Here is a 22,284-nt window from a genome sequence, read left to right as displayed (position 1 = left end):
CGCCCATGACCTGCCCTCATGAATATCCCCATTCACATATGCGCTGAAGTGAAAACATGGGTATGTTAACATACAGTGGCGTAGGAAGGGGGGGGGGCGGGAGGGGCAGTCCGCCCCGGGTGCACGCGCTCGGGGGGTGCCGGCCCCGCTGGTTCCCTGCTCTCTCTGCCCCGGAACAGGTTACTTCCTGTTCCGGGGCAGAGAAAGCAGGGAACCAGCGGGGCCGACGCAGCTCCGAGTGACGTGCACTCGGGGTGGATCGGCCCTCCTGCAGGTAAGAATGCGGCCCGGGGGGGGGGGGGGGGGCGCCGTGCTGCACCTGGGGGAGGGTGTGCAGCGGCGACCCGCCCCGGGTGCCATTAGCCCTCGCTACGGCACTGTTAACATATGCTGGTAAGTGCCAATTTGTGATGCCTCTTACCTATGTACGTACTAGTATTCTGTACCATATGTGGGAGAAGGAAAGTAACAACTGACTAACTAAGGATCCAGCGCCCAATGCTGGCCTAAATGTGGGAACTGGACCTATCCACTTGTTTCAACAGTGGGGAAAAGGGGCATTTTGCTATAAACTGCCCCATAGTGGAAGAAGACCCAATGACATGAGTCTAATGAATTCCCACACCTGTAATTTTTTGGATGCTCCCCATCCACAAGTATAGAACTTTGTAATACCTGTTGGGCTGGAAGGGGCACCCTTCAAGGCACTGGTGGATTCTGAAAGTATGAAGACTTATTTGAAGGGGGTTAATAAAACAGATTTCAAGTTGATTATGAGCAGACAGTAACTATCTTGTGTGCAGCAAGACCAGAGGCAATTCCTGACCACTCAGGTTTCAATCAAAACCCTGGTGCAGCAGGCCCAGCTGGAAGCTGAAGTCTTACCTTGGCTTCTCTACCCAATTGTCCTGGGTCAGGATTATGCAGGCTTTAGGGCTGTCTTGACACAGCTAACTACTGAACCAGAAAAGTTGAAGGATGAATCCTTTCCAGAGATCTTCCCACTGGAGAATCCAGACCTATATGTAGAAAACCCTAAAGTGCCTAAATCCTGGCAGCAACATTGATTAGAGAAGTCACGTTATACCTAGATCTGGGGCTGTAGAATTTAGAGGCCCCTATGTAAATGAAGTTGCTCATGATACCTCATATCTCTTAGACAGTTTGTATGAGGACTGGGGAAGAAAATCCTGGTAATTTCAAGAGTCCAAAAAGAAGATGAGCCCTTTAGAAAGGCCCAAGACACCTGCAAGAGATAGATGTGAAATCAAGACCCCTCTAAAGCAGGTCTCCTGTATTTTATAATGAAACATGATTTACTATATAGGGTAGCCAAAAGAACCCTAGAAGGAAAAGTGGTTGAAGAATTATTAGTACCTCAGCCCTACTGTAGACAAGTAATTAAACTGGCTCACAATCATTTGTTAGGGAGTACTTGGGGGGAGGGGGAAGAGAGAGCATAATGGCCTGATTTTTCTGGCCAGGGCTGTATAAACTGGTACAACTGTACTATCAATCATGCCTGACCTGCCAGTTGAACAGTCCTGCAAGGGTTCTTCCTGCTTTCTCAAGCCCATGCCCATCATTGAGACCCTATTTGAAAGGGTGGTCATGTATTTTGTGGGGCCACTGAGAAGAACCACACAAGGCAACGTGAATATTCTAGTTACCTGGATTGTGCGACATGCTATTCAGCAGACATTGCGTTACACAATATGAAAACTGATATAAATGCTGAGCCTAACTCATTACCTGAATCATACTCCCCTATAGATTAAATGAGCTAATTTTTTTAAAAAACCATCAGACGCGGTATGTAAAGGTGCTAGTGTGCCAGTACACCGGTATACTCCAAACCACTATGCTCTTCATTGGCCATTTCTTCTTTTCTTTTTTTAAATAGATATTCTTCAAATCTGTTATCTCTCATTCTAAACTTGTCTTTTATATTATCCAAAACAATCACTGTGTCACAATAAATAAAAATTCTTATGTGCAAACCAAGCACTTATCATCCACAGATGAACAGACCAAAGACTACATGCATGTTTCGCTGCAATCTGCATCAGGGCTGGTCCTTTTCCTTGCAGTTCCTCTACTACTACTAACCTCTTCCCATTCCCTCTCTTCTCAGGGAAACTTCCAGGCAGGTTACAGCTGAGTCAGGGCAGGTTTAAGGCACTAGGACATTTGCTTCAAAGCCAGCCTTAAATCTGATCAAGGAAGGCTCTGAACATAACCCGAAAAGAATTTTGTTCCAAAATCTGGGCGTCAAAAAGAAAAATGCTGAGTGTCGAGTGGTTTCAAAACAAGCCCTACAGGGAGAGGCAGGACCAGCTAATGGTACTTAAAGACCTCAGTGCTGGCCCAGGGACATAAGGAATAACCACTGTGGACAAAGTAGTAAGGAAGACCCATATGTAATGCCTTGTGTCAGAACTGAATTTTAAACCAAATCGAAAACGGAATAGGCAACTGGTGCAGTTTGATAAATAATGGAACTGTTGGATCATGTCTACATTACCAGCACAAAAAACGAACTGTAATATTATGAAGAGATTGTAATTTCTTAAGGAGAGACTGAGTAACACTGATGTACATAATGTTACAATAATCCCAGCCTGGAAATTACTGTAATGAGTATAAGGGTATGAAAAAAAGAAAAATCAAAATAACCATAAAAAGAACATAGTTAACCACAAAGGACCCCTTCTGGATAACACTGAAGATCTCTCGTTGAAAAGAGAGTTCAGAATCAATCACTCCAAGATATCTGAAGGGATCTTCGGGTTGCAGTTTACATCAAACAGAGTGGACACTGAATGGACAAGCAGGTTGACCAGTGATCTAACGTACAGTAGGTTTTGTCTCAATTTTACATGAGTTTATGTTTTCAGAGTCACTTCTGCATAGCTTTCAAATATATCTGCAATGGTGATAAGATAAGAGGATATCATCCACATAGAAGATAGTGCTTATATCAAATTCCTGAATCAATAAAGCAAGAGGACTATGGAAGACATTAAAAGAGGAGAAAGGATAGAACCCTGAGGAACATCACAGGGGAGAGATCAGAGGGAGGACGATGAGATAGCTGTGGCTATAGAAAAAGAATGATTACTGAAGAAAGAAACAAACTAGTCGAACAATAGTCCCCCAATTCTCTCTCAGCAATTCTAGCCTGATTCTATAACAAGTTGCTTAAATTTAGGTGCCAATTGCATAAAGTTATAAAAAACTGCCAACTACATGGTAAGAACAGGTTCACTATCTGTGCCATTATGATGTCTAAATGGAGGAGCCTTGATCTAAAATAGCGGTCTGTATGTATATTTAGTGCTGCTGACTATAAGTATATGCCATTGAATATATGGTTATTTTTATTCAGTGGAGTTGGCAAATAGTTTTCTACCAGAGATTTCCAAATTTGAGTGAACTGAGCCCAAGATTTTTAAGTTCCAATTAACAATTTGTAGACAAGAATGGACTTTATGTACTGACATCCTCCATGATATTTTCATGATTATTCCAACCAGAAATGGTGCTGCTAGGTCACACTATCCATGAATCGGTACGCAGCGACACACCTGATGCCTAACACAGAGGGTAATTCTATAAGGGGTGTGTACTTTAGTTTAGTCATTGACACATGGATGTTACATAAGTACATAAGCATCGCCATGCTGAGACAGACCAAGGGTCCATCGAGCCCAGCACCCTGTCACCGACAGCGGCCAAAAGAACAAGCAATTTGTCCCGCCCATCCTAGAAATACTGTATTATTCCCTCGTCCATTCAATAACATTCTATGTATGCATAAATGACCTCTTATAAAATAGTGACTAGTGGAAAAGGATGTGCCATGACATGATGGCACATACTTTGTCAGAGGGGGTGGAGTTTGGTCAAAATCCTACCCCCCTCCCCCAATATTCAGAATCATTAACCGGCCAGGGATGGCACGTGGTCGGTTAAATGGCACTTAGCCTGCCATTCGGCGATATTCAGCGGGAGATAGCTGGCTGTCTCTTGCTGAATATTGCTGGTTAGCAAGCAGCCAGTTAAATCACGTGACTGATTATATGTTTTAATTTAAATGCCGGCCTATAAATTGAAGTGGTGACTGCTGTTGGGTTTGGCAGACATTTTTCGCTGCGTATATACCAGGAATATCTTTGGCTGGTTTGAACTTTCGTTTTGGCCAGTTAAGTTCAAACCGCCAAAAATAAACTGGATATTCAATGCTGGTCACCGGAAATGGCCCGGCATTGAATATATGGCATTACCAGTGACCGCAGGAGTTAGCCCAGCTAACTCCCACGGTCTGAATGTTGGCTCCCTAGATTATAAAATACTATAATGTACTTGACAAATATTGGCACGGACATTTACACCAGCTCTAGGACTGATATAAATGTTCAACCTGCCGCACTAGTGTTATATAAAAGACGAGTAGGTGCCTTTTTATCTATTAAATAGGCTCAACATAGGTGACTTAACTAAGCACCCCCTTATGAAATTACTCTCATATTGTTCCAATAGCCCGATCAATCCATTCACCATTAAACACAGGCAATAAAAAGGAAAGCACAAGCAAGATCATTTCTCTAGCAGGGTGTCACAGTTACCAATAGAACAATTACTGCATTGTTCAACCAGACATCATTCATATACAGGAGATGAAGACCAGAAAGAATAATAAACTAAGCAAATTATATCCCATTAAAAACATCTCATGTTTCCCCTTGAAGGTTAGCATTCTGTTTGGTGACATACACACATTGGTCCTCTGCAACATAAACAGCTCTTTGCCAACTGTGGATCAGAAGCAGCTGCATTCAACACGAGCAGTGGGAAGGGTTGCTACGATTAAGTAGATATCATCCATGTGTGCCCAAAAGCACCATCTTATGCCCACAGAGAGTGCATAACAAAAAGGACACAGCTACCTGGTGTGTTTACCTGACTGAGAGAAAAACTGTGAACGTTGCCAGGAGTTCCGAACCATAAGCGGAACACTGGCAGGGTGAGGTGACCCTAGGTCAGAGGGCAGAACAAAAAAGAAAACACATAGAAGAAATGAAAGCACTGTGAAAATTAAAATACTTCCAGGCAACACTAAAATTAGAAAGTGTGAAAAAATCATTTTATAAATGAATATGACAGTATAGTCACTTATCCAAATTCTCTTATATAAGCTGAGGAGGAAGTTTTCCTAAGTTAATGGTCTGAACTGTTTTGTGTTTCAGCAGGCCAAGATTCAGTCATTGACAACTTAATGGAACAGGGCTGGACAGCCAGTGTCCTCAAGGGCCAGAACCCAGTTGGGTTTACATTACAGTAGGGCGGTATTTCGATTAAAATATTTGTGATTAAACACGCAATTAAAAATTATTACGATCAATTGCACAATTAAAGGTATTTACATATTTGTTTCCTACTGCAGCTTCTTGTGACTCTGGGCAAGTCACTTAACTCCAGTGCCCCAGGTACAAAATAAGTACCTGTATATAATATTTAAACTTCTTTAACAGTAACCACAGAAAGGAAATATATCAAAGCCCATCCCCCTTTCCTTCCCTAAAGGACTAATAATATCCCTCCCACCCCCAAATCCAACATCTCTCTCTTTCTCAACCTTCCCTCCCTTCTCTTCCCCAAAGTCTATTATCTCTCTCTGCCCTTCTAGCACCTCTCCCTCCCTCCCCTCCATTCCCATTAGCAGCGATGCAAATTTGGTGGTGAGCAGCAACAAGCTCTTCTCATGGCTGCTGGAGCTCACTGCCTTGGCCATGGCTTCCACTGGTGGCCCCTCTAGCTCTGCTCATGGGCCTACAGCTCACACCCCTTCCCCTCTCAATCTTCCCCCCTGCCGGTCTACCTTATAGGTAGTTTTGTTTTGGTCCCTAGCAGTGGCAGCGTTGCATATACAACTGCCTCTGTCCTGTTCCAAAGCTTTCCCTCTGTCTTGTCCCGCCTCCTCTGACATCACTTCATGTTTCTGCAGGCAGTGTATGTACAATGTTTTTGCTGTTGGGGTCCAACAGAAGACACCTTTAAGGTAGACTGGCATGGGGGTGGGGGCTGTGAAGTTGAATTTGAGGGGGGAGGGGAAGATTGTGCTGTGAGGACAGGGGTTGGGAGTGGAAGAGAGCAGAAAAGATGTTTGGAGGAGACAGGAAATGCTATAACATGATTAATTTTTAAAATCATGATTAATAATTAATGCATTAATTGCAGAGTTACCTGTGATTAACTTGCAGACCTAGTTTGGAAATCTTGAAAACTCGACTGGGTTGTGGCCCTCGAGGACCGTGTTGGTCCACCCCAGGAGTAGAAGTTTGTGCTGAAATGAATCCAGCCTGGGCTAGTGCAAGGATATTTGGTGTTCTCTAGGCAAACCTTTATTCTTGACCCTGGCTCTGGCCCCTCTTGTAACCTACTGGCTTGGCTCAGCTTCCTGAAGGCCCTAACCCAGCACTTCCTCTATCTGCTCATCCTCTCTGGTTGGCAGGAGAAAGAGTGCTTAAGAGTGTACAAGTTTCCTTTGCTGTGTGAGACTGGTCTCATGGTATGAGCTTTCCTTCCAACTAGCCATGGGGGGAGGGAGAATCACACTGCCAAAGTACTAAGGTAGGGCCTCTGGGAGGGCAGGAACCAGGAGGCAGGGGATTTAAAAGACATGTCTTCTACCTTTCATGCCCCTCAGAATGCTGGTACTATAGGTGACCACCTAATTTGCCTGCATAAAATCTTATACAAGTTCAGGCTTTGATTTATGTACACTGCTGGAGATCACTAACTTCAATGATTCGTGACCAAACATTTATCTCTTTTGGACCTCAGTATGGTCCATCATTCAACATCTTTTGCCCATTTCTTCTCCACTGACACCCAAAATAATTATATTTCGATCTTTAGCGATGAGTACCTATCTAAATGGCAATCACAGTTACCAGACATTCTTATAGCCCTCACTATTCAAATGATTTTACATAATTTGAAAAAATGCTGACACTTTAAACACTACTTTTTGGTAGTCGACTGTTCTAATGATTCTTAGATATGAATGTAAAGCAGCTGAATTCTCTAACAGAATGTCAATTATTGATAAAATATGGCTTCCAGTGTCACATATCAATCGCCATAACATTTTGGGCGCTATGGTCTTGAGCAACAACAGCATGTTTTTCCAATTCTTAAACACTATCGATGATACCCCACTCAGATCGCTGGGTTTGTTAATACATTTCTGTTAATTTCTTAATGCAGCTTGCTGTTCATTCAATTGTACAGGTAATCTCTTATACTGATATTTTATGTATATTGACAATGTTCCCCTATTTTCACTTCATGGACTAATGTTTTAAGCTATATGTCATATAGTTTTTTTATTGTCTGTTTTGCTTATTCTTTATTATAAAAATTCAATAAAAATGATTTGAAATTTGGAAAGTGAAAATGACACTGAACTGCAGAACAGATTAAACAAGAACCTGCAGCAGAAGCCAAGCTACTCCCTCTGTGAAGGATTTAGAAATTGGGAATTAATTTTATAAATAGGTGCATAGACATGTCAGAGGTACCAATAATTTGTAGTTACGCGCAAATGTGCACTAGGCCCTATTCTATAAGGTAGCGCTTAAGTGCTTTAGCGGGTAACTGGGGGGGGGGGAGGGCTGTATACATGGGCAGAGCAGGGGTGTGTCTCCAACTGTTGTGCCTATCTTATAGAATGCTATCAGTTATGCGTGTTATTTGGCATATGCAGGTGTGCCAATTTACACCTGCCATTGACACAAAGTAAATGGTCACCATGACGTGCACCCATGCCAACTTATGCTTATATTCTATAATGGCATCTCGGCACACAGATGCCATTATAGAATCCGTGCCCTGCATCAGCACACCTAAATGGAGGCAAAAATTTATTTGAATTGCCTCCTAAATCTGTCATATTTAAAAAAAATAAGTATGGGTACTTGCATTTACAAGTTAACAATCAGATTTAACCATACACATATAATCAACAGATAGCAAAGTTGCTTCCCTGTAGCAGGAGCTCTCCAAGCACTGCACGATAACATCGTCACCAGTGAGTGATGTCATCAGATAGAGTCCATGCTGAACAAAGAAAGCTTTCAGAGCTTTCCAGAGCGGTACACCAAAGATAGCCAGAGGATGGTCCACATGTGTTGTTCCATACAAAGCTCTTAGTAAGAGAAAACAACTCCCAGAGGAACTGGGAGGGCTTTGTGAGGACTGATAACCTATTGGTCTTGGAGAACACCTGTTGAACTGCATATCTTGCTTGTCTTTGGAGAAGTGGTAAACTTCAAGCATGGTTACTATACTAAACCATTTAATTCACCAGTGATAACTACAGCGCTTGCCTTGTGTCATCCCTTATCCACCTGAATATTCAAAACTGAACTGATAATAACTAGTCTAGAAGTTGTTAAATAAACTTGGCAATTTAAGTAGTCATCTCTCTACAACTCCTTTAGAAAGTGTCATAGAGTGCCTCATTAAGAGGGTGATTTTATTAAGATTTTCCCACATGTGAAGCACACAGGAAATGGCTGTTAGTAATACTTTTTTGAATGTGGCCTAGGATAAAGATTGAATATTTACATTTCTACCTTATTTTCTAGGTAGGTTTCTTTATGATAGTGTTGTTTTGTGGATACAGCACTAAGAAGGGTTAATTACCACCCTGCATTAGAGCACTAAAACACATCATTTGCCCCTTAATGCATGTTAAAGGGCTCTAATGCTAGTTTTGGTGCCCTAGCATAGTATTAATTAAGTTACTCCACCACACATACTAATGAGATGCCAAACATGCAAATGCAAGTAAAGTAGCTCATTACTATGTAAATACTGTAATGCAGCTTGCGGTGAACACCAAGTGCCCACCTCAAACTGCATCAGTGCCAGTACAAACAATCCTAGTAAAAGGCTGGGGTTATTTTATCGCCGGTGAGCATAGGGCCACCAAGCTGTGGGCCAGTTCTCCTTGGCGTTTCTTAAAGGCCAACAACCATACTAAACAGATGAGGCCAGATCATCCCCCAAGCACAAACCACTTCTAGCACTGCCCAAAATCAAGCCCTCCCCCCTGAATCATGACTTTCCAACCAGAACCCCTACCAAATAAGAAAGACTCCTCCTATTGCTAAACCCCTCCTAAAATTTCCCTCCCCCACACCTGAAGACTCCCTTCCCTCCCACCCACCAAACCTACCTTTATAAAACAACTGGTACCCTAGTGGCCTGGGAAGCAGAACTCCCCAGTCACTCCTGCCCTTGCTGGTGCCATCAACCAAAAAGTACTACTACTAGGAGTTATTCCATATTACTCTTAAATATTTTACCTAAACTTTCCATACAGTATACTGTACCATCCTTGAAAAGTGCAGCTGTGAATTATACTGGATATGTCATTTGACTGAAGTTAAGACAGAGGCACATCTCAAATTAAGCATCACCTATATTATTCGGATGGTAGAACATACTGACCTGGACAAAAGTTGAAGAAATGTCTTTGAATTAGAGCTAAACGATTGGACTTACCTAGTAGCTTTTACAGTACATACCTATTAAACAGAATGTCAGAGAATTTGTCCTGTCACCATGACTTTATATGAACTGCCTTGCTTTGCTATCTCTTCAGTAGGCTTACTGTATCTATTCAATTTCTTAAGGAAGAAAGTCCTTTTTTTGGGGGGGGGGGGGGGGGGGGGAATTGCTCTACCTTGTTGGCCTTGGGAAACTGCAGCTTCAGTCTTGAAATACTCAAATGCTCTGCCGTCTTCTTGGTCACAGGCCTTTGATGTCACTACCTACCATATAAATTAAAGAACAGACACAATATGAATCAAGCTAAGTATATGAGAGTAAGACAATGGTAATGTTCTAAACTGAGGAAAGATCTCTGAAATAATAAAATGCTTAAGTACAAACAGCATCTTTTTAACAATGCCAGAAGCCAGAGGCACAGAGGGCTTTAATTACTCTCTGGCTGATATACAAAGACATTTATGCAGTTAGCAGGTCCTGGTAACTGGATAGTTCTGGCCAGAGGAATACTCAGCGGCACTTCACTGGACGGTCCTGGGGCCAATCTGAGAGGGGAGCTTGTGTGGAGTCAGAGTTTATCCAGTTAATGGTGATATTCATACTGCTACCCAGATAAAGTTAGAACAGCAAGAGGCTATCCTGACTTTATCCAGTTAGCTGTTCCATCTGAATATCACCACCAGTTAATGCTGATTCCTGGATGTTCAGCACCAGCAGTGAATATCCAGTGGTTTTTCTACCCGTGGGGCCAGTGATCGCCATGGGTTTAGTATTCGCCCCTCAGTTGTGGGTATTCTTCCAAAACTAACTTAATAGAAATAATCCTTTGTGATATTTCTTTGTAGTGTCTTCTTTGAAATTAGAGGTATTTTGGAGACTTCCAAAAAATAAGAGAACTACTAACTGGATAAATGGGATTATGCCCACTATTTCATCAACTTGTTCAGCACCAATTATGCATTTATTTCACTGCAGAAGTCTAAGTGTACAGTAACATACCATTCTGCAAATAGTCCTTTTACCTACTGGCAATACTCAAGCACATGAGGGGGAGGGGGAAAGGAAGGGTAAAAATATAAACATTGCCATACTAGACCAAAGGTCCATCAAGCCCAGCATCCTGCTTCCAACAGTAGCCAATCCAGGCCACAAGTACCTAGCAAGACCCCAAAAAAGAGATTTTATGATGCTTATTCTAGAAATAAGAAGTGGATTTTCCCAAGTCCATCTTAATAATGGCTTATGGACTTTTTAAAAAGAAACTATCTAAACCTTTTTTAAACCCCACTAAGCTAACTGTTTTTACCACAGTCTCTGGCAACGAATTCCAACTATGAATCATGTATACTACATCGGATCTCCTAAGGTCTTAACCTAACCCAGTACTTCAAGAGACCTTTGTGGTTATTGGGTGGCCTGAGAAAGATCATTCACAAAAAGAGCTTCTGATTTGCCTCTTTCTTGAGGATTTAGTCAATGTACGAAAAAAGAAAAAGTAATTGTAAAGATTTATTCAGATGCAGCACCCCATACTTCCAAAATGGATATTAAAACAGTCATTGCAGACCCTGCACAGCTCCATGCAACTCCCATCTCCCAGAAGACAAGAGCAAGCCAGGTGTAGGAGTTGCTTAAAAGCTTCAGGGGTGAAAAAAAGAACATAAGAATAGCCACAGGTTGGCCTGCGTAGGCCAGGGCCCACCCATTTATGGATGAGGCCCACCCAAGAGTAGCACATGTTTAGTGGTAACTGGTGGGAATCCCAAGCTCCGCCGGCTGAAGATTTCCCCCTGATGGTAACGAAAATGCTACTCTCCACAACACCGGCACCTGCTCAGTTTTCAGTGCATGCCTGCTGCCAAGGTGGAAAGAAGTGTTTTCCCACCAGCTGAGATAATTTGTTTTTTGGAGGGGGGGGGGGGGGGGGGGGAGAACACTTGGTGCCCAATTCTTGCCTAGGCCCACCCAAAATCTGTTGTCTGGCTACGCCCCTGCATACTAGGTCAGACCAATAGTCCATCTAGCCCAGTATCCTGTTTCCAACAGTGGCCAATCCAGGTCACAAGTACCTGACGGAAACCCACACAGTAGCAGCATTCCATGTTACCAATTCCAGGGAAAGCAATGGCTTCCCCCATGTCTATCTTCAAAAGCAGACTATGGACTTTTCCTCCAGGAACTTGTCCAAAACCTTTAAAACCAGGTATGCTAACTGCTGTTACCACATCCTCTGGCAATGAGTTTCAGAGCTTAATTATTCTTTGAGTGAAAAAAAGTATTTCCTCCTATTTGTTATAAAAGATGCTAAGTCAACTCCTGTATGGATTCCTCTTAACAAGGCTGTTTTGCACCATGCATCAATCTGAGAAAATAATTTATTTGAATACGCGTATTGCCTAATGCACTTAATGTGCTCTAGAAATGGTAAGACAGGAAAGTGCTTACAGCTTCTTTAACACAAACTACTACATTATTAAAATACACTAACCATCCAAATTATTAAATTACAGAATATACATGTCAAACAGAAGCAAATTACAGAGCTAATGGTACATAATACACAATTAGAAATTAATTAGCAGAACTAAGCCAGTCATCAAATATGCAGAGCTATAAATACATATCTAAATTACACCTAAAACTATAAATTACATTTCTAAATAACATTATCATAAGGCAAATTTTGTAAAAAGGCTAACAGCTGGAATGATTGATAAAATAACTATTGGAATAATTTTCAGTAGCAGTAATCACAATTTCAAGTTACAGACCAGTATTTAAATTAAAACATAATCAATGGAACTAAATACAGTATATGTATTTTACAGTGACTCTGTCACTCCTGTGTGTTTAGTTTACACCTGCTAGTCAGTAGAGATGGGCTGTCATTTGCAACAACAAATCCCAAGTCTTTCTTTGTATGTTGTTAACAAATGAAAACAAGCATTAAAAAAACATGTTATTTGGTGTTTTTTTATTTGTAAAGACTGCACACTACCGGGAAAGAGGTTTCTGAAAGTAAATACTCTTTGCAAAGACGGCACACTATTTTATACACTCTTAAACATGGTGCCCCAAAACGAAAATGAAAGCTAACAAAAACCAAACAAACAATGCTGCAAATGACAAGAGAAACTAAAAAATCTCCCAATATTTAAAACCATTTAACCGTCCAAGAACGGCTCCTGGCCAGTTAAACGGCACTTAACTGGCTATCCGGCAATATTCAGCTTATCCGGTTATCTCCAGCTGAATATTGCCCGTTAGGACTAGATTCTATATAAGGAACCTGAAAAGTCAGTGCCAAAAATATTTTCACCTAGGAGTATTATGTAAACTGCACCTAGATTTAGGAGTGGTTAATAGAATACATCTAGCAACCATGCCCATATCTAACTCTAGGCACATCCGTTTACGCCAAGTAAAACTTGGTGTAAATACTGTCGCCTAAGTTAGGTGCACAGCAGGTGTATTCTATAACCACGTCCCCTTTTGGCAGCATGCATTAGAATTTAGATGCACCACTTTACAGAATACTCCTAGCAAGTTGTGCGTGTACATTCTAATTCATGCCAATTAATATCAATAATTGCTAGTTAAGTGGCAATTATCAGCGCTGATTAAGCCTTTAATTAAATTGTGCATGCTAAAACTTAGTGCACGCTAACCGTGTAGGCACCCATAATATTACTATGGGCGCCTACACAGCACAAGCTAATTTTTTGAACGTGCTATGCTAGCACACCTTTGTAAAAGGGACCCTTAACACATTAATAACACGATTAAAGCAATAAATCTTTAACGTGTGCCAAGATATTTAATCATGATTAACGCAGAAGGCAGATACACAGCCCAGCACCTCTCACTCTCCGATCCCCGCCCCCAAACACTGCTTGTCTGTCTAGCAGCACTGAAGATGCTCCTTCCAGCTGAAGCACACCTCCTTCCTTCTGCTGTGGCCCACCCAGCAGAAACAGGAAGCTGCGTCATAGGAGGCAGGCTATGACAGGAGGCCTGTGCCATGTGGAAGGAGGGTCTTCAATGCTGCCAGGCACACATGTAAAGGTTTGTGGTGCAGACGGGGGTTCAGAGAGTGAGAGTGCTGGGCAGCTATAGGTAAGCTTCTGGTATCCTGGGTACGGGAAGGGGAAGAGGAAAAACTGCCCTGGTTAGTTCTTTTAAGTTGTTTTTATTTTGGTGTCTTAAGGGTAATTCAGTCTTTATACTTAAAGCAATGAACCACAAGAAAATTGGAACATAGAAATTGTGGATTAGTGATTTAAGAGTAACCAAATCAAAATCTTCTGTTAGACTAAACAAAGTCCCGGGCCTTTATGTTATTCATTGAAAAATAAAAAACTGTGTCTTTTGCACTGTAACCATTAGATAAGAATTACTGTTATGCTGTATGTAATTTATAATTATTCTACCACAGACACTTGTTAATGTATAAGTAACTCTAGCTGTAACAACGCGCTCAGTGCCTCTGAATGCTAATAGCATGCTAAACAGGGACATTAGTATTCCTCCCTAATGCTCAGCGGGCAGTACGCCAAACCAGCACCCTGCTACCATTGTAAACTCTATGCCAGCTCGGAGCTGGCGTTAGGGTTTACAGAGCATTGGGGAGGAATGGGGAGCCCTGTCCAGCATGATTCTGCATGCTAGCAAGCCCCCCATCTCCCCAACAGAAGACCCAACCCAGACAACAGCCCTCCCTACAGAAGCCCCCACCCCAGACAATGACACGGGGGCTGGAGGTCCAGCAGACCTCCAGTCACCCCCCCCCCCCCCAACACAAGGCACAGGGGCCTGGAGATCCAATGGATCATCCCCTCCCCCTCCAAAAAAAAAACATCCCTGGTGGGCCAAGTGGGCTGTCAACCCAATCCTCCACCCGGCCTTGTGGTCTAGCGGCCAACCCCCTCCTCGTACCTCCATGTTGTGTTGGAGGAGGGAGTTAACACACTCCCTCCTCTTTCAGTGCCACCTTCAAAATGGCGGTGCTCTGCCCTGCCCAGTTTATCCTGGGATGTGCTGGGTGGGGCTTCACTACCATGCTATTAACTCTGATCAACTACTACTACTATTTAACATTTCTAGAGCGCTACAAAGTGTACGCAGCGCTGTACAAACACAGAAGAAAGACAGTCCCTGCTCAAAGAGCTTACAATCTAAATAGATCATAGGGGCGTTATAGCCCTGTGCTATTCCGGTGCTATTTTTAGACCAATGTTTGGAACAGCACATGGCTTCTGATCATCTGGGTATAGTGGCCTGGGATTTTGGCGTCCTTTATCACTGGTGCCCTAAGTCAGTGCTTCACTTAGTCCAGCAGGAGGAGGGAGTTAGAGGGGGAGACACTGGATCACAGGCAGGGGGAAGGGGTGAGTGGAGGGAGAGATACCAGACTGAGGATGAGGGGGGGCACCAATACAAAAGCTGGCTCAGGGCGCCACAGTCCCCTGAGCTAGACCTAGATTTCAGTTTATTTTTCTGTTTCTTTCCTTTTCCAAACTGTATTTCCATACCTGATCTTTAACTGGTACATCCATTTTCTCTTCTCCTCTGTTCTCATCTTTCTTTTTAGCAACTGGTTCCTTAGAGGGGTAACAGGGAGTGAACTCCAAACTGCTCACAGCGGTACTAAAATGTCCCAATGTGTTCTCAGATTGCTTAAAACCTGCAATTGGTACACAAATGATTACATCCTTTCAGAAATTTAATAGATGAATATGGAGTACAGCTCACATATGGATTCTGAATGATCATAGAAATACTTTCTGTGAATATCCACCAGAAACAGAGGAAAAGAATGACGTTTCTTCACAGACTATTGTATCACAAAAATATTAGTCTAGAAGAGTCACCTCTATGAACACAAAGGAATCCACATGCCAACGCATCTTTTTAGTAATACTGTACAGAACTGAAGACACCATGTTTATTCTAGAACTAGAAATTTATTTAGAACTAGTAAAAAAAGGCCAGTTTCTGACACAAATGAAACGGGCGCTAGCAAGGTTTTCCTCGGAGTGTGTATGTTTGAGAGAGTGTATGTGAGAGTGACTGTGTGTGAGAGAGAGAGTGAATGTGAGAGTGTGTGTGTGTGTGTGTGAGAATGAGAATGAGAGTGTGTGCAAGTGCGTATGTGAGACACAGCGTGAGAGAGAGAGAGTGTGTTTCACACAGATACAATGTGTGCGAGAGAGAGAGTGTGTGTGAGACACAGACTCTCTGTGAGACTGAGTGTATGAGACGAAGAGAGTGTGTGAGTGACTGTGTGACACATAGAGAGTGAATGTGATACAATGTGAGACAGAGAGGGTGTGAGAGACAGTGTGTGAGAGTGAGAGAGAGAAAGACATTGACTGTGAGAGAGAGAGAGTGTGTGAGAGAGAGTGTGTGTGTGACAGAGATCCTCCCCCCCCCCTCTCTGGTGTCAGGCCCCCCTCCCTCCCTCTCTCTGGTGTCAGCCCCCCCTCTCTCTCTGGTGTCTGAGCGTTACTGTGCAGGACGCTGAGCTCTGGCTGTGCTTCAAGGAACTGACCAATCCTATTTAATAGAATGCACCTGCAACATTCTGAAGCCGAGAAACCTCGTGTGATTGGTCACTTCTGCTTGTGACGAACCTGGAAGTACGTGATGTCAATTCAGGAGATGGATACAGAGAGCAGGAATAGAGTAGTTACTTACCTGTAACAGGTGTTCTCCGAAGACAGCAGGCTGCATATTCTCACAAGTGGGTGACGCCACGTCGGCCCCGGAGGATTTTAAAGCAAAATCTAAAAATCTCTTCTACGGCGTTCCGTCGCGTGAGCGATCGCACTGCGCATGTGCGCACACCTCTTCCCGCTCGCTGTGCGGACACGCCCCTCAGTTAAATCCAAAAGATGGAGGAGACAACTCCAAAAGGGGAGGTGGGAGGGTTTGTGAGAATATGCAGCCTGCTGTCTTCGGAGAACACCTGTTACAGGTAAGTAACTACTCTTTCTCCAAAGACAAGCAGGCTGATATTCTCACAAGTGGGGTATCCCTAGCTTCCAGGCTTACACAACACAACAAACAGTGGTCAATTGAGTCTCGCAACGGCGAGGCCAGAATAAAAATTGACCTGAAAAGAAGAAACATCTAAATGAGTGTAGTCTGGAACAGAACAAAAATGGGCTTAGGAGGGTTGGAGTTGGATTCTAAACCCCAAAGAAGTTCTGCAGCCCCGACTGCCCAAACCGACTGACGCGTCGGCTATCCTGCTGAAGGCAGTAGTGAGATGTGAATGTGTGGACTGATGACCACGCCGCAGCTTTGCAGATCTCTTCAATAGTGACTGATCTTAGATGAGCCACCGACTCAGCCATGGCTCTAATTTTGTGAGCCGTGACATGGCCCTCTAGAGTCAGTCCAGCTTGGACAAAAATGAAGGAGATGCAATCTGCTAGCCAAGAAGAAATGATGCGGTTTCCAACAGCAACTGGCATTAAAAGAAATAAACAACTGGGCGGACCATCCGAGGGAGCTCGTCTGCTCCACGCAAAAAGTGCACAGCTTGCTTTCGCCAGGGATGTAAGATGAGGGAGAAAGAATGTTGGCAAGACAATTGACTGGATCAGCTGGTACTCTGATACCAGCGCCAGTAAGAACTTTGTCTGCATGCGGAGAACTACTCTGTTAAGATGAGAAGTAAGGTAAGGCGCTTGAGCTACTAGAGACTGAAGCTCACCGACCTTACGAGTTGAAGGAACAGCCACTAAGGAAAACGACCTTCCAGGTCCAATACTTCAGATGGCAGGAATCCAGTGGCCCGAATTGAGCTTGCAGCAGCTGGATGAAAACGACATTGAGACCCCAAGATACTGGATAAGGAGTGATAGGGACTCTGACCGAAGCATAAGAGCCAACTGTCAAAATTATTGGGGGTGCTAAGCCCAACAGAAATAATCTCCCCTAGACACATACAAGGAATTCTCTCAATATTGGGGGAGAAATAAACCTCTCATGAAGTGGACAGCTAAAGACTGACCTTTCACACGTTGATGATAAGCTCTTATAGCACGAAGATGAATACTGACAGAGTTGGTCTTGAGACCAGACTCAGACATGTGTAGAAAGAACTCAAGCAAGGTCTGTATAAGACAAGAGGCAGGATCTAGGGCCTTGCTGTCACACCAGACGGCAAACCTCTTCCATGAAAAAGAATAACACCTCTTTGTGAAATCTTTTCTGGAAGCAAGCAAGAGTCGGGAGACACTCTGGAAAACTCAACGAAACCCACACTCTCAACATCCAGACCGTGTGAGCCAGAGATTGGAGGTTGGGATGTAGAAGTGCCCCCTCATTCTGCGTAATGAGAGCTGGAAAACATTCCAACTCCAGAAGAAGAGGGAATCCTATCTGACGCAGCTAGAAAGGAGCAATCAGAATCATGGCTCCACAATCTTGCTTGAGAATCAGCAAAGTCTTTTCCACCAGATGTATGGGAGGATACGTATACAGAAAACCTGTCCCCCAAAGAAGGAGAAAGGCATCCGATGGTAGCCTGCCGTGAACCTGCAGCCTGGAACAGAACTGAGGGACTTTGCGATTGGACTAAGTAGCAAAAAGATCCACTGAGGGGGTATCTCACTTCCGGAAGATCTTTCGAACTATAGGCATGCTCAACAACCATGACTGTAGCATTATCCTGCTCAGCCTGTCGGCCAGACTGCTGTTTACGCCAATTAGATAAGTGGCTTGGAGAAAACATGCCGCGTTGCGGGCCCACCGCTACATCTGCATGGCATCCTGACTCAGAGGGCAAGATCCAGTACTCCTTTGTTATCGAGTGCATCACAACCCGATTGTTTGGTTGAATTAAAATAATTTGGTTGGATAGCCAGGAGGGATGCAACCTTCGTCAGCAGCTTTTGACTGAGTAAGGTGGACGGGACGCCTCAGAATCAAAATGGAGAGAATTAACCACCTCTGAGGGGAATTCCGAAGACTGGCGAACAGTTGGGTTACATCCTCTAGATACCCTAAACTTGATACCACTGGGAAGCTAGGATGCACTGAGCGGATGTCATGTGCAAAAGTGCCATGGGAGTTACGTGAACTGTGGAAGCCATGTGTCTAGAAGTCTCAACATGTACTGTGCTGTAATCTGTTGAGACGGGCAATCATCGTGTTAAGGGAACACATGCACTCCCAGTCCATGAAGATACGCTGCAACAACAGCCAGGCACTAGGAAAAAACATACTCTGGAAGCAAAGAGAGTATAAGTATCCTGTAAGTCCAGAGAGCATAACCAATCGCTTTCCTGAAGTATGGGAAGAAGGATGCCCAGGGAAAGCATCCTGAACCAAAATCTTTTTAGGCCCCTTATGTCTATGATGGGACGCAACCCACAAGGAAGGACCTGGAATAGAATCTCAACCCTTCTTGCCCTGGTGGAACGGGCTCGACTGCATTGGCGCTGAGAAAGGCAGAGAGTTCCTCTGCAAGTACTCACTTTTGATGGAAGCTAAAGGATTAAGCTTCCAATGAACAATGTGGAGGGTTTGATTCCAGATTGAGAATGTATCCTAACCGGACTATTTGAAAAAACCCACCGGTTGGAGGATAAAAGAAGTCACCTTTGGTGGAGAAAATTTAAACTTCCCCCCCGACAGGCAGATTGGCCGGTACGGCCAGTCAAAAACCCCTCTCTGGTTCCTGGGGAATAGCTGCAGGGGCCTGATTAGGTGCACGCCGCTGACTAGAACGAGCGTGCTGAGGCATAGCATGAACCGGCTGTCGAGAAGTAGGAGTATAGGTACGACCCCTTAAGGCACAAGGAAAACTACTCTTCTCTCTAAAGAACTTCCGAGATGAGGAAGTGTATGCACAGCATATCTACAATTTCTGCTGAGTCTCCTCCTCCAGGTGAGAGGCACACAGTCATGAGAGTCTGCGCATCATTGTACCTAGAGCAGAAATCTAGGTGTTACATTACAAGTGTCGAAAATGCCCTTGGACAGGAACCTGCGACACACCGTGTGCTACCTGACCACTTGGTGAAAAGGTTTAGCCTACTCCGGTGGGAATGCTCGTAACCGAAGTAAGTTCTTAGAACTCCTATCTGTTCTGAGTGGCAGAAGACTCAGGTGAAGATGGTAGTCTAGGACCTCGAGCATCTGGGCATTGGGATTCACAATCTCCACTGTAATGTCAGATGAACCATCATTGAACTGAGCTAACTACTCAAACAGAGCAGCTCAGATCCAAACGCGTCCGATATGGAGGCGCGGTAAGGTCTACTACGGGGTCGAGAAGTTGCCCCAGTAGGGTGCGAACACCCATACCAGAGGCAGCATCGGTGAAGGAGACCAGGTGAAAAGCTAGATGCCGCAGGAGGCGGTAGCACCCATGGCATCCAATGGTACCCCATGGTCCCGAAGCCAAGGACAAAATCTGGAAATGCAAGGGAATCGAAACCAGACTGCCAGACCATGGCACCGACGGTACCGATGATACACATGGTACCGATGGCCCCCGGTACCAATGGTACCCATGGTACTTGGTACCGATGATAGTCATGATATCTGGTATCGATGGTACCCATGATACCTGGTACCGATGGTACCCATGACATGTGGTACCGATGGTACCCATGATATCCGGCACCAACAGCACAGACGGTACCGATGGTACACATGGCACCGACGGTGCTCATGACACCTGGTACCAATGGCATCCATGGCACTGATGGTACCTGGTCATGATATCTGGTATCGATGGTACTCATGTGCCGACGGCATCCATGATACCTGATACCCATGGTATCCACGGTACCGACGATACCTGATACTATGGTACCGATGGTACTCATGATACTCGGTACCGATGGGCGATGATACCTGGTACCGATAGTCGATGGTGCCCATGATACCTGGTGCCGATGGTGCCCATGATACCCGGTACCGACAGCACCCATGGCACCGATGACACTCGGTATCGACGGCACCCATGGTACCGATGATACCCGGTGCCGACGGGACCCATGGTACCGATGATACCCGGTACCGACGGGACCCATGGCACCGACCATGGTACCAATGTTCCTGGTACCGATACTCCTCGGTACCGACGCACCGATGATATTCGGTACCGACAGTACCCATGGCACCGATGATACCCGGTACCGACGGCACCCATGGTACCGAGGATACTTGGTACCCGACGGTACCGAAGATACTCGGTACCGAAGGTACCCATGACACCCGGTACCGATGGTATCCACGGCACCGATGATACCCGGTACCGATGGCACTGTTGATACCTGGTACCGGTGTATCGACGTCCAATGCCAGGATACCTCCATAACAGAGGGAGCAACGCTCTCGGCACCGACTGATATCTGAAGCCCGGATACCTCCATAACAGAGGGAGCAAAGCTCTGGGCACCGATGGTACCGACACCCGCTGATGCGCCCGAATGACCTGCCAAGCAGGAGGCGCCGAGGCAGGTGGAGACCTATTCGATGCATAACTATACCCAGCGTGCATCGGTCTCTGTCGGACTCCAGAATGATCTCCTTTGGGCATCCCTGGCAGAGTAGAATACGTCTCGTCTTTGAGACACTACTTGCGCTTCACAGGGAGATGATCCGGCCCAAGACACATCCGCCGATGCGCCCGAATGACCTGCCAAGCAGGAGGCGCCGAGGCAGGTGGAGACCTATTCGATGCATAACTATACCCAGCGTGCATCGGTCTCTGTCGGACTCCAGAATGATCTCCTTTGGGCATCCCTGGCAGAGTAGAATACGTCTCGTCTTTGAGACACTACTTGCGCTTCACAGGGAGATGATCCGGCCCAAGACACATCCTCCGATGCGCCAGAATGACCTGCAGAGCAGGAGGCGCCGAGGCGGGTGGAGACTCACTTCAAAGGTTACACCACTGATATTGTGTCACCAGGTTGCCCATTCAGTGGCTGACCAGGGATGCACCTGCTTAGGTTCCTGTTTTTTCCTGTGACATACACATTCACCACTTGTGGGGCTTAAAGACAGTGGTGTGCTGAAGCAGGCTCTCACAGCTCTGGAGAGCCATTTGTAAAGTTTTAATAAATGGATCCTAAAAATGTGGGCTTGTTTAGTTTGCTGGCGAGAGAGAGCCCACAGATAACAATATACCAGCACTTTTATAAGAAAAAAGAAAAAGAGAAGCTTATATGCTTTGTTTTCCTTTCAGGCACAGCCCCTTGTGACTCTGGCAACTACTTAACTTTTCCTTGCCCCAGGTACAAAAAGTACCTGTATATATAAGCCACAATGAACCTGCCATGAAAGAGTACAAATGAAAAAATAAAGAACACCCAAAAGGGTAAAATAAAAAAAGAGATTTTACTCCGAGGACCTGAAGAAAACACGAAGCACTAACGAACTCCGTGTCTCCTCAGACGCGGAAAAAGAAAAACTGAGGGGCGTGTCCGCACAGCGAGCGGGAAGAGGTGTGCGCACATGCGCAGTGCGATCGCTCGCGCGACGGAACGCCGTAGAAGAGATTTTTAGATTTTGCTTTAAAATCCTCCGGGGCCGACGTGGCGTCACCCACTTGTGAGAATATCAGCCTGCTTGTCTTTGGAGAAGCCTCAGCCATGCAGTCAGCTTCAAAATGTTGGAGGTGCATTTTATTATATAGGATAACAAGATCATCAAATATGTATAAGCTTTGGCTTT

At 44.6% G+C, this 22,284-nt stretch overlaps 1 protein-coding gene across 1 annotated transcript in view; it reads right to left on the bottom strand.

Moving 5' to 3' along the window:
• LIMCH1 (LIM and calponin homology domains 1) overlaps positions 1 to 22,284 on the bottom strand; it is a 633,274-nt gene that overhangs the window by 71,109 nt on the left and 539,881 nt on the right. Inside the window, exons 23-25 of the mRNA XM_030191338.1 lie at positions 15,114 to 15,265; positions 9,758 to 9,845; positions 4,963 to 5,037 (exon numbers count right to left, since the gene is read on the bottom strand). Of these exons, the coding sequence (XP_030047198.1) occupies positions 4,963 to 5,037; positions 9,758 to 9,845; positions 15,114 to 15,265 (315 nt within the window). The remainder of the gene's footprint in view (positions 1 to 4,962; positions 5,038 to 9,757; positions 9,846 to 15,113; positions 15,266 to 22,284) is intronic.

Source organism: Microcaecilia unicolor, chromosome 2 (assembly GCF_901765095.1).
Source record: "Microcaecilia unicolor chromosome 2, aMicUni1.1, whole genome shotgun sequence".
Classification (NCBI taxonomy): Eukaryota; Metazoa; Chordata; class Amphibia; order Gymnophiona; family Siphonopidae; genus Microcaecilia; species Microcaecilia unicolor.
This window is presented reverse-complemented; position numbering and strand designations above follow the sequence as displayed.